Source organism: Ranitomeya imitator, chromosome 4 (assembly GCF_032444005.1).
Source record: "Ranitomeya imitator isolate aRanImi1 chromosome 4, aRanImi1.pri, whole genome shotgun sequence".
Classification (NCBI taxonomy): Eukaryota; Metazoa; Chordata; class Amphibia; order Anura; family Dendrobatidae; genus Ranitomeya; species Ranitomeya imitator.
Window position 1 is genome coordinate 66,103,774 of NC_091285.1, and position 13,143 is coordinate 66,116,916.

The 13,143-nt window shown below is 40.5% G+C and overlaps 1 protein-coding gene across 1 annotated transcript in view; it reads right to left on the reverse strand.

Annotated features, from left to right (window-relative positions):
- The window catches only part of LOC138675496 (uncharacterized transmembrane protein DDB_G0289901-like), a 43,748-nt gene that overhangs the window by 10,341 nt on the left and 20,264 nt on the right, over positions 1–13,143 (reverse strand). Inside the window, exons 5-8 of the mRNA XM_069763793.1 lie at positions 7,753–7,791; positions 4,266–4,331; positions 647–694; positions 403–435 (exon numbers count right to left, since the gene is read on the reverse strand). Coding sequence (XP_069619894.1) covers positions 403–435; positions 647–694; positions 4,266–4,331; positions 7,753–7,791 — 186 coding nt within the window. The remainder of the gene's footprint in view (positions 1–402; positions 436–646; positions 695–4,265; positions 4,332–7,752; positions 7,792–13,143) is intronic.

Here is a 13,143-nt window from a genome sequence, read left to right on the forward strand (position 1 = left end):
GTAAAAGTAAAGTCAGCAAGAAAAGCCGATTATCATCATAGGTCTAATTTCTGACTGTCAGAAGATAATCATGTGGTGATGGGAAATGTTGTGTTGTATGACAGATATTTAAAGGAACCTGTCACAATGCAGCCCAATATACATATAGCATGCTATAGCACAGGAGCTGAGCAGATCTATATATAGTGTTGAGGGAAAATACAAGTTATACTAAATCTTTTCACTGAAACGACTGAATTTTCAATGTGACGGGTTCACTTCAAATGATAATGTGTGGTTTTGCACTTACAGAGTGGTGTCCTGAGTTGGGGACCATAATCCTCTATGACACTTGTATTTGTATTCATTTTCCATACACTAGAGAGAGTGCAAAGCAGTTGTTTGTAGACTTGGATTACTTACCAACATTTGAGTTATTTTTGCTACAAGAGGTCCCTGTAACAATGGAGTAGAACAATAATGAATAGAAAGTTGCTGAGATGTAATAATAGCTTTATCATATGTGTTAATTGTTAACATGTTAGTAAACTGCTTGTATTATAACACTATATTACATGTGCTCAATGATAAAGGGCTGAGTATAAAGGATGTGAATGTAAATATTGTTGTATCTTATCTATACATGAATGAATGTAAGGCATCTTACCAGTGGTCCGCAGAGTGGTGTACTGAGATATCCAACATTGAGCGGACTCTAGAAAGTAAGTAAAATGTATGAAATATCTATATACCGTTCATATATATAACACAGATACACAAGCACAACTTTTTTAAGATTACATGGTTTAGCCTTACACAAGTTTTATAGATAAAGGGCTTGTCTGTTGAAAACCAGATATCACCTATTCACAAGACAGGTGATTACTTATTGATCGATGGGGGTCCAACCATTGGGACCCACACTGATCGGCAATCATGGAGACCAATGACTGATCTCTACTCCATTAATTCCTTATGAACCTGTTGTAAAAAAAATACAAGTGCGTCACTCGGGAGCCCAATAGGAAATGAATGGAGAAGCAGTTGGGTGAACACACTGACACTTCACTATAAGAGGGACAAAAGTTCCCTGTTCTGCCGAACGGTGCAAGTCCCAGAAGACGGACGTCCACTGATAAATATCCTATGGAGAGATGACAACTTGTTTTCACTGGACAACCCATTGAAAAAAAAGCAAGCTTCTGTTAATGTAAGCATGTGAGGATGAGATGTATTTTTTAAAGGCTACATTGTGCTGGTAAAATGGACAGCAATTCCCCAAATGTTCACCCAATGGTGTAAGTGACACTCCCAGGTCAGTAAGGCAATACCAAATGTATAGAAATGTCTTCTGTTTTATTACTTTTCAACAATAAAAACAGTTTTTTAGATACAAATACTTAAAAATCTACAACTTTTTCATGTTTTCTATGGCAGAGCTCTTTTTTGGGGGTACTTTTTGATCAATTTTTATACTATTTTTTGAGGAGCAACCATAAAAGATGGTAAGTTTGGCTTTTTACTTTTACAGCAATCACTATGTAAGTTTTAAAGGTAATTTTTGTGCATTATACATTTTTAATGGCTAAATCATTTGTGTTTATTTCTTTATTTTATTTATAAGAGTTGTATTACTTTTTATTATAGTCCAACTAGGGGCCTTAAAGTGCAATATTTCTGTAACAATAGGTGTAGTAATACCTATTTTTAGGTCCCGGGGTCTGTCATAACAATCCTTGTACACCTCACAATTGGTAGGTCAGATGTAGTGACACAGGGAGAACCTTTTTTCATCAAACCTGATATAATATTGCGATGAGAATTGACCACAACATCCAAAGTGCTTAACAACTTAACTGTATTTGTTAGCCCTCTTAGGGGACTTGAAGCTGCGAAAATCAGATTACCGTACTTGCCCTATATATAGCAGTGCATTAGCACTGCTAATCAATAGTTGAAAAATCCAGCTTCAGAAATCTCGTAAAAAATCAATTTTAGTGAAAAATCTTTAAAAATAAATAACAAACAGCACTAAGAGGGGAGAGATCACATTGGCAGATGCGTTTCGTTCCCCAAGGTCTTTAGTCAATGGAATTCAATCTTTACGGAATTTCTGAAGCTGGATTTCTCTACTATTGATTCATCTTCCTGCTGCACTGCTGACCTGTCCGTGCTCTGGAATCCGTATCTTCTATTGGTGAGCTGACATATTTTTTTCTATCGTTCATTAGCACCACTAATCACAGTCTCCTATAAATATTAGCCACGGGCCAGCTTTCATATGAGGATCATAATGACAGGCACAGGAAATGGGAGCATAGAACCACGTGCCTCTGCTGGTACGTGTTGAATGCCGCTTTCAGAAATTGACAATTTGATTTAGGCTAGGTTCCCATTGCGTTAGGGCAATCCTTTAAGCGCATAGTGCCGTCCCCACTAGCGCAGATCCCCGATCTGCGCTAGTGAGGACCGGACCTCGGACGCGCCGAAAAGAAACGGCACAAAAGAATGGCACATTGCTAGTGCGTGCCGAAAATGGCATGCGCTAGTGATGCGCTACAAGCAGAAATAACATTGCTGTCAATGTGTGCGCTAACGGACCCGTTGCAAGGAGTTAAGTGCGACATTTTCACCGTGCAACGCTGTCCGTTAGCGTTAACCCATTAACGCAATGGGAACCTAGCCTTAACAACTTAACAGCTGAGGGTAGAACTCCACCATGTCTATCAAAATAACACGATGGCTGATTGACGTATATGTCTCACATCTAAGGCCCCACGTCATATGTCGCAAAGGAGTTAAGTCAAAAGTTACACATTTTTAATCTGCTTTATATAAACCTTTATATTTCAGTTTTCTATCGCTTTCAAGCGCTCATTGCTTTCAAGTCAGCAATACGCACTAACATGTTATGAACCAAAGATTTCATTGGGATCAGCTAAGCATTTAATGTGTACGGGGACCACCCAACTTTTCTCTGACAGAAGATGGCAGGTGTAGTTTGACACAAACTTACTTTACTAAGTTAAAGGGAACCTGTAACTTCTAGAAACACTATACATGTATACCTGTAGCTATAGGTTAAATATGCAGACAAGTACACATGATGAGAGCAATATACTGCCTCTGTACAAATCCCTAGTTAGACCGCACATGGAGTACTGTGTCCAGTTTTGGGCACCGGTGCTCAGGAAGGATATAATGGAACTAGAGAGAGTACAAAGGAGGGCAACAAAATTAATAAAGGGGATGGGAGAACTACAATACCCAGATAGATTAGCGAAATTAGGATTATTTAGTCTAGAAAAAAGACGACTGAGGGGCGATCTAATAACCATGTATAAGTATATAAGGGGACAATGCAAATATCTCGCTGAGGATCTGTTTATACCAAGGAAGGTTACGGGCACAAGGGGGCATTCTTTGCGTCTGGAGGAGAGAAGGTTTTTCCACCAACATAGAAGATGATTCTTTACTGTTAGGGCAGTGAGAATCTGGAATTGCTTGCCTGAGGAGGTGGTGATGGCGAACTCAGTCGAGGGGTTCAAGAGAGGCCTGGATGTCTTCCTGGAGCAGAACAATATTGTATCATACAATTAGGTTCTGTAGAAGGACGTAGATCTGGGGATTTATTATGATGGAATATAGGCTGAACTGGATGGACAAATGTCTTTTTTCGGCCTTACTAACTATGTTACTATGTTACTATGTAAGTAACATTTAAATTCTGTGTAGTCAGCAAGCAGCTGCAGGGAGAAAACAAAGTGATATTTTCCATGCAGCTGTTCACATCCAGTCAGGGTGATGCAGGGAGCTTTTACAATCATCACTTACTGAACAGTGTAATTACTCCCCAGCACATTAAGTGGCAGCCTGCTCTGCTAACAATCGCTGCACACATGCTGTCAGTCAAAGTGCTGGGACATGATGATTTCTGCGCTTGTTATATAGTAAGTGGTAACTAACCGCTCCCTGCACCTCCCTGATGACTGAACCAATTTTCTCACTGTAGATTCTGCTCCACTGGATAGGATTTAAATGCTATTTACCTGCCCATATCTACAGGGTGTATTAACATATTTCATGCATTTTTAATACAATGAGTATATATGTTTCATTTACATATGAAACCCATTGCATACACATAACCCATTTCGGATATTGCAAGTCATTATTTTTATCATCAGTTGTTTTCATCAAGGGTAAATAAATCATGCTTAGAAGAGATTTATTTCATAATAAATTGTGCTCTGAAACTTTAGAAATGACTCTTAAAATGAAATTACCAGCACATTGACCAGAGTCCAAAGCGCATCCTGCATAGTATTGTCCACATCAGAATTTAGTTCCTCCTAAATATGATACAGGGCAGAAAAAAATATCAGTGGCAGAAATTAAGGTTTTCCTTTACATTATACAAGAAAATCATTTATATATTAAGATTTCTGCACAATTCTGTTTTTTACTGAGAATTTCGTATGTGACCCTGGTCCACCGCTATCTATGTGTCCCTGATGTACTGCATGTAAGATTGGAAACGTTCAGGACCCATTGGATTTTTCTCTTGCAGTTGAAAATTGTCTGGAAAATGGATGCTCAAGGGCACTTTTGTCCCAATTATAATCTAGCCATGCCTCTATAGTTACTAATTTGCCAGGTCACGAAATAAATTAGCTAATAATACTGTAGCAATATGTTATATGATGATTTGGTCTCTAGTAGTGATGAGCGAGTGTACTCGTTGCCCGGGTTTTGCCGAGCACGCTTGGGTGATCTCCCAGTATTTGTTAGTGTTTGGAGGTTTAGTTTTCATCGCCTCAGCTGAATGATTTACATCTGTTAGCCAGCATAAGTACATGTGGGGGTTGCCTGGTTGCTAGGGAATCCCCACATGTAATCAAGCTGGCTAATAGCTGTAATAACCTGGCAAATTAGTAACTATAGAGGCACTGTGACACCAGACAGTGCAGAGGACATTACATGGCTACAACAGCAGCCTGCAGCAGAGAAAGTCAATGAAGTCTGGCAGTCAGTAGTCAAGGATGCCAAGCAGCTTTATGCAACATTTTTATTGGATGAGAAGCCCATTAGATTTCAGCTGGATTGTGGAGCAAGCTACAATGTAATTCCATGTGCTCTGTTGAACAAACCGGTTTCTATTAAGCCAACTGACAAGGTACAGGTGATGTACACAAAAGTGTTCTGAAACCGATGGGGACATGTAAGCTCAAAATACGGAACCCATGTAACAGAAAGAGTTGAATTTACCGTGTTGCATGGTGGTAACCATGTACCAATATTGGGAGTCAAAGCAGTTCAGGCAATGGACTTAATAAAGGTACAGTCTCAGAACATTATGTCTGCTGAAGTTTCCCAGGATATACAAGATACCAAACGAAGTGCAGAGAGCAATGTGGATATTCAGAAAATAAAAACAAAGTATGCAGATTTATTTGAAGGTGATGGGTGCTTTGAAGGTAAATATAGGCTAGAAATTGACAACACCGTGCAGCCCACCAGATTACCTACAAGAAGAGTGCCTGTAGCTTTAACGCAACCACTGAAAGTAGTACTGCAGGATTTACAGAGAAGAGGCATGATAGCATCAGTCCATAAGAGCACAGATTGGATCAGCAGTTTGGTCATACTGCAGAAACCATCAGGCAAGTTAAGAATATGCATTGATCCCCAGCCACTCAACAAGGCGCTGAAAACACATCATTACCCAATGCCGACATTAGATGATGTTCTACCAGATCTATCAAAGGCTAGAATATTTTCTGTATGTGATGTAAAAAATGGATTCTGGCATGTGGAACTGGCTGAATAATCAAGTTTATTGACAACATTTTCTTCACCATTTGGACGCTATAAATGGCTGAGAATGCCCATGGGACTAAAACTTGCTCTAGAGGTGTTCCAGCAGAAATTGATGCAGGCTTTGGAAGGACTTCCTGGAGTGAAAACAATAAAAACTGTCTTATGTGGTATTTCCTGATGAAGGAGTTCTTTGAAACTCAGAAACGCGTTGAATAAAGACCACTTTTAATAATACCTTTGGACTACATGATTCAGCAGCGCAGAATTTGACCATGTTCTCCTACATTGGAGTGAAAACAATAGCAGATGATATCCTAATAGTGGCAGGTATGGCATTCCAGATATCGTTTTCTCGGACAATGTGGCGCAGTTTACTTCGGAAGAGTTCAAAGCCTTCAGTAAGAAACGGGAATTTGAATACCAGGCGTCTTCTCTGAGATATCCTCAGAGTAATGGGAAAGCAGAGTCAGCCGTAAAAATGGCAAAAAAAACTCATGCAAAGAGCAAAACAGGCAGGTACGGATGTATATCTGTCTATACTGGATCATAGAAACCACATCCACCCAAGGCCTAGACAGCAGTCCGGCACAGAGGCTCATGAGTAGGCGTTCCAGAGAAATGACAACATTCGGCTGCAGCCAAGCAGCACAGTTGACAAACACTGGAAAAAGCCAAAGGTTGTCCAGAAACTAGGACTTTGGTCTTACGAAATTCTAACAGAGGAAGGAAGAAGACTAAGAAGGAATCCGAGATATCTGAGGAAAATGCAAGAAAGAGAGGATTCATGGCCTTTTGAACAGTATCGTGATACCCAAGGAAACGAGGCAGCAAGTACAAGTGAAGAACCAACAGTGATAGTGGACCATCAGGGTGAGGATTCAGCCCAGAGACAGGCAATATCAGAAGGCATATTACCAGAATCAGAAGAACTACAGGATGTAGACAGTGACACATCTTATGTTACTAGAGCTGGCAGAATTATCAGAAAGCTGGCGCGCCTCAAGGATTATATCTAACTGGACTTATTATTTTATATCTCTAACTTGGTCATGTTATCCATTGTTTCATTGTTTTTCCAGTTAAAAGAGAAAGGATGTAGAAATATGTTATATGATGATTTGGCCTCTAAGGATCTCACTACATTTATGTGTGCACTATAGTGTTGTTGGAATAAGTTGGTCGGTGGTGGAGAAGACTCATGTAATGGCGGATTACACCGCATGGAATAAACAGCCTGTAAATGTGTGATCCATGACGGGAAACAACTAACAGAACAAATACCCACATTTTTCCTTGCATGACAATATGTTAGAGACACAAACAGTGGATGGAGGCTTCAAACAGTGCCCTAAATCTCAGCTTCCTGTAAGTATGAAGGGGCGTAGGAAATTAAACAACTGAAAGTAAAAGGTTTAATTGGAAATGTGATAAGAATGCATGAATGTTATTTGGAACAAAAATGTAAAATGTGTTATTTTGAGCAAACTGAGATCATCTGTGTGTGCAGAACTGTGGGCATTCTCCTTTGAATGGTGATCTGTTAAAGGGAACCTGTCACCTGAATTTGGCAGGACTGGTTTTGGGTCATAGGGGTGGAGTTTTCGGGTGTTTGATTCACCCTTTCCTTACCCGCTGGCTGCATGCTGGCCGAAATATTGGATTGAAGTTCATTCTCTATCCTCCATAGTACACGCCTGCGCAAAGCAAGATTGTTTTGCGCAGGCGTGTACTACGGAGGACAGAGAATGAACTTCAATCCAATATTGCGGCCAGCATGCAGCCAGCGGGTAAGGAAAGCGTGAATCAAACACCCGAAAACTCCGCCCATATGGCCCAAAACCAGTCCCACCAAATTCAGGTGACAGGTTCCCTTTAAGTTTCTTTCTGCCGTATTCCTGAAAAGAGCAGCCTTACTTAGAAATGAAATATTAAAAAACTGACAGAAGTATTCACCATTGTAAAACCTCTGAGAAGGTCACATCGAGTAGGTTCCTGCAAGACAAAGAAAGCAGATATTCAAATAACAAGTACATTGCCTACAGAAAAGGAGAAACAATGGAAATGGAAAGCCCCGCCTAACAATAGGTTGTTTTTTTGGTGCTTTTTTAATTAGAATTATTATTTTTGCTGCTGCCCAGAAGCTCCCATATTAAAAAAAAATATACTGTGTGGTATATTTAATGGGATGCCATGTAAGAAATAGAGTAAGTTGTGCTAGCAAACGGATTGTAATGGACTAACATTTATAACTTATCCACAGCATTGGATATCAGATCATTGGGGTCCGTCACATTAAACCCCCACTAAGTAGCTGCTCCGGTGGTGGCCAGATGCACACAATGCACAGCTGCATATCATCTCCCATTTAGGTGATCAGGAGCTGATCTGCAGTTCTTAGGGGAGGCCACATATTTTCTTAATATTTATCTTCCTTTGCCTTGCACCATGCATCTTTTAACTCCTTAGTGACAGAGCCAATTTGGTACTTAATGACTGAGCCAATTTTTACAATTCTGACCACTGTCACTTTATGAGGTTATAACTCTGGAACGCTTTAACGGATCCCACTGATACTAAGATTCGTGAGTCGTGACATATTGTACTTCATGTTAGTGGTAACATTTCTTCGATATTACTTGCAATTATTTATTAAAAAAACAGAAATTTGGCGATAATTTTGAAAATGTTGCAATTTTCCAACTTTGTATTTTTATGCCCTTAAATCAGAGAGATATGTCACACAAAATAGATAATAAATAACATTTCCCACATGTCTAATTTACATCAGCACAATTTTGGAAACAATTTTTTTTGTAAGGGTTAAAAATTGACCAGCGATTTCACATTTTTCCAACAAAATTTACAAAACCTTTTTTTTAGGGATCATCTCACATTTAAAATCACTTTGAGGGGTGTACATGACAGAAAATACCCAAACTTGACACATTCAAGAAGTTTATTAACCCTTTACATGCTTCACAGGAACTGAAACAATGTGGAAGGAAAAATGAACATTTAACTTTTTTTTGCAAACATTTTACTTCAGAACCAATTTTTTTTATTTTCACAAATGTAAAAAGAGAAAATGAACCATAAATTTTGTTGTGGAATTTCTCGTGAATACGCCGATACCCCATATGTGGGGGTAAACCTCTGTTTGGGCGCACGGCAGGGCTTTGAAGAGAAGGAGCACCGTTTGACTTTTTCAATGCAGAATTGGCTTGAATTGAGATCGGATGCCATGTCGCTTTTGGAGAGCCCCTGATGTGCCTAAACAGTGGAAACCCCTCCACATGTGACACCATTTTGGAAACTAGATCCCTTAAGGAACTTATCTAGATGTGTGGTGAGCACTTTGAACCCCCAAGTGCTTCACAGAAGTTTATAACGTAGAGCCGTGAAAATAAAAAAATTTTTACACAAAAATGATCTTTTTGCCCACAAATTCTTATTTTCACTAGGGTAACAGGAGCAATTAGACCACGAACGTTGTTGTGCAATTTCTCCTGAGTACGTCGATAGCCCATATGTGGGGGTAAACCACTGTTTGGACGCACAGCAGAGCTTGGAAGAGAAGGAGTTCTGTTTGACTTTTTCAATGCAGAATTGGCTGGAATTCAGATCAGACGCCATGTTGCGTTTGGAGAGCCCCTGATGTGCGTAAACAGTCGAAACCCCCACAAGTGACACCATTTTGGAAACTAGACCCCCTATGGAACATATCTAGATGTGTGGTGAGCACTTTGAACCCCCAAGTGCTTCACAGAAATGTATAATGTAGAGCTGTGAAAATAAAAAATCCTTTTTTTTCCTCAAAAATGATTTTTTTAGCCTTTCTCAAGGGTAAAAGGAGAAATTGGACCCCAAAATTTGTTGACAAGTTTGTCCTGAGTACGCTGATACCCCATATGTGGGGGGACCACTGTTTGGGCACACATCAGGGCCCGGAAAGGAATGAGCGCTGTTTTGAATGCAGACTTTGATGGGATGGTCTGCGGGCGTCATGTTGCATTTGCAGAGCTCCTGATGTACCTAAACAGTATAAACCCCCCACAAGTGACCCCATTTTGGAAACTGGACCACCAAAGAGCTTATCTAGATGTGTGGTGAGCACTATGAACCCCCAACTGCTTCACAGAAGTTTATAATGTAGAGCCATGAAAATAAAAAAATCATATTTTTTCCACAAAAATTATCTTTTCACACCCAAATTTTTACTTTCACAAGGGTAACAGGAGAAATTGGACCCCAAAATTTATTGTGCAATTTATCCTGAGTACGTTGATACCCCATATGTTGGAGGGACCACTGTTTGGGCGCATGACAGAGCTCGGAAGGGAAGTAGTGATGTTTTAAAATGCAGACTTAGATGGAATGGTCTGTGGGCATTATGTTGCGTTTGCAGAGCCCCTGATGTACCTAAACAGTAGAAACCCCCCACAAGTGACTGCATTTTGCATTTTGGAAACTAGACCCCCAAAGGAACTTATCTACATGTGTGGTGAGAACTTTGAATGCCCAAGTGCTTCACAGAAGTTTATAATATAGAGTCGTGAAAATAAAAAATATTTTTTTTCCACAAAAAATATTTTTTTGCCCCTAAATTTTTATTTTCACAAGGGTAACAGGAGAAATTGGACCCCAAAAGTTGTTGTCCAATTTGTCCTGAGTAGGATGATGCCCCATATGTGAGGGTAAACCATTGTCTGTGTGCACGGCAGAGCTCAGAAGGGAGGGAGCACCATTTGACTTTTTGAGCGCAAAATTGGCTGTCGCATTTGGAGACCCCCTGATGTACCTAAACAGTGGAAAACCCCCAATTCTAACTTCAACCCTAACCCCAAAACACCTCTAACCCTAATCCCAACCCTAACCTTAACCCTAATCAAAACCCTAAGCCCAACACACCCCTAATCCTAATCTCAACCCTAACCTCAAACCTAACCCTAATCGCAATACACCCCTAACCCTTATCCCAACCCTAACCTTAACCCTAATCCCAAATGTAACCCTAATGTCAACCCTAACCCTAATACCAACCCTAACCCTAATCCAAACCCTAATCCCAACCCTAACCCTAATCCCAACTCTAATCCTAACTTTAGCCCCAACCCTAACCCTAACTTTAGCCCTAACCCTAACTTTAGCCCTAGCCCCAACCCTAGCCCCAACCCTAGCCCTAACCCTAGCCCTAACCCTAGCCCTAACCCTAACATTAGCTCCAATCCTAACCCTAGCCCTAACCCTAACTTTAGCTCCAACCCTAGCCCTAACCCTAACCCTAACTTTAGCCCCAACCCTAATCCTAGCCCTAACCCTAACCCTGACTTCAGCCCAACTCCTCTAGTTGCCGGCCGGCAGATCATGGCGGGCGCACTGCGCATGCGCCTGCCATTTTCTTACCGGTGGAAGAAGCCGGCAGCCAGGAGGGGACACAGGAGGACCCAGGGACACCGGTAAGTATAACAGGGTCCCTGATCCTCCTATTTCTCTGTCCTCTGATATGCGATCACATGAGAGGACCGAGAATGACACATCGCTTTTTTATTTTATTTTTTTGCGGCCGCTGGTAAACAGTTAATTACCGGCGATCGCAAAACAGGGGTCGGTAAAAACCGACCCCTATCATGTTCTGCCGGGGGCAGCCAAAACCCCAAAGATCTTCCAGGTGCCGGCTGGCGGGTGCACTACGCGTGCGCCTGCCATTTTTTTGCCCGAACAAGATGGCGACGCCCATCGGGAGCTGCGAGGAGCACCAGAGGAGACGGGTGAGTATCGGAGGGCGATCGGGGACCCCATTTCTATGTCCTCTGATGTGCAATCACATCGGAGGACAGAGAAATTAAATGGAAAATTGCATTTTGTTTTTTTGCAACCGCCGGTAAACGGTTAATTACCGGCGATCGCAACCCAGGGGTCGGTAAAAAAAACCCGAATCATGGGGGGCGCTATTCACTTTTTCCACTGTGGTTTAAGTACCCTTAATTGCCGCCGTTAAAAGGCGTATCGGTGGTCGTTAAGGGGTTAAAGTGACTTGATTATATTCATATAACAGCCGACTGCAAAGTAAGTAGGAATAAACAATGGGGAAACTTGCTTTGTCACATATTGTACGGAAAAATTGGCTTACCTGCCTTGCTTGCCTATTGTGCCTTGCTAAACCATTTTTTATACGTGTCTAGAAAAAGTAGAAGTCTAAGAAGTCTTAACCCCTTTACCCCCAAGGGTGGTTTGCACGTTAACGACCGGGTCAATTTTTACAATTCTGACCACTGTCCCTTTATGAGATTATAACTCTGGAACGCTTCAACGGATCCCAGTGATTCTGACACTGTTTTCTCATGACATATTGTACTTCATGATAGTGGTAAAATTTCTTTGATATTACTTTTGATTATTTGTGAAAAAAATGGAAATTTGGCGATAATTTTGAAAATGTTGCAATTTTCCAACTTTGAATTTTTATGCCCTTAAATCACAAAGATATGCTACACAAAATACTTAATAAGTAACATTTCCCACATGTCTATTTTACATTAGCACAATTTTGGAACCAAAATTTTTTTTTGTGAGGAAGTTATAAGGGTTAAAAGTTGACCAGCGATTTCTCATTTTTACAACATCATTTTTTTTAAGGACCACATCACATTTGAAGTCACTTTGAGGGGTCTATATGATAGAAAATACCCAAAAGTGACACCATTCTAAAAAAATGTACCCCTCATGGTGCACAAAACCACATTCAATAAGCTTATTAACCCTTCAGTTGCTTCACAGGAATTTTTGCAATGTTTTAAAAAAAAATGAACATTTAACTTTTTTTTCACAAAAAAATTACTTCAGCTCCAATTTGTTTTATTTTACCAAGGGTAACAGTAGAAATTGGACCCCAAATGTAGTTGTACAAATTGTCCTGAGTATGCCAATACCCTATATGTGGGGGTAAACCACTGTTTGGGCACATGGCAGAGCTCGGAAGGGAAGGAGCGCCATTTGACTTTTCAATTTCAATTCAGATAGGACGCCATGTCGTGTATGGAGAGCCCTTGATGTGCCTAAATGGTGGAAACCCCCCACAAGTGACAACATTTTGGAAAGTAGACCCCCTAAGGAACTTATATAGATGTGTGGTAAGCATTTTGAACCCACAAGTGCTTCACAGAAGCTTATAATGTAGAGCCGTAAAAATAAAAAATATTTTTTTCACAAAAATGATCTTTTCTCCCCCAATTTTTTATTTTCTCAATGGTAACAAAAAGAAATTGGACCCCAAAAGTTGTTGTGCAATTTCTCTTGACTACGCTGATACCCCACATGTGGGGGGAACCACCATTTGGGCGCATG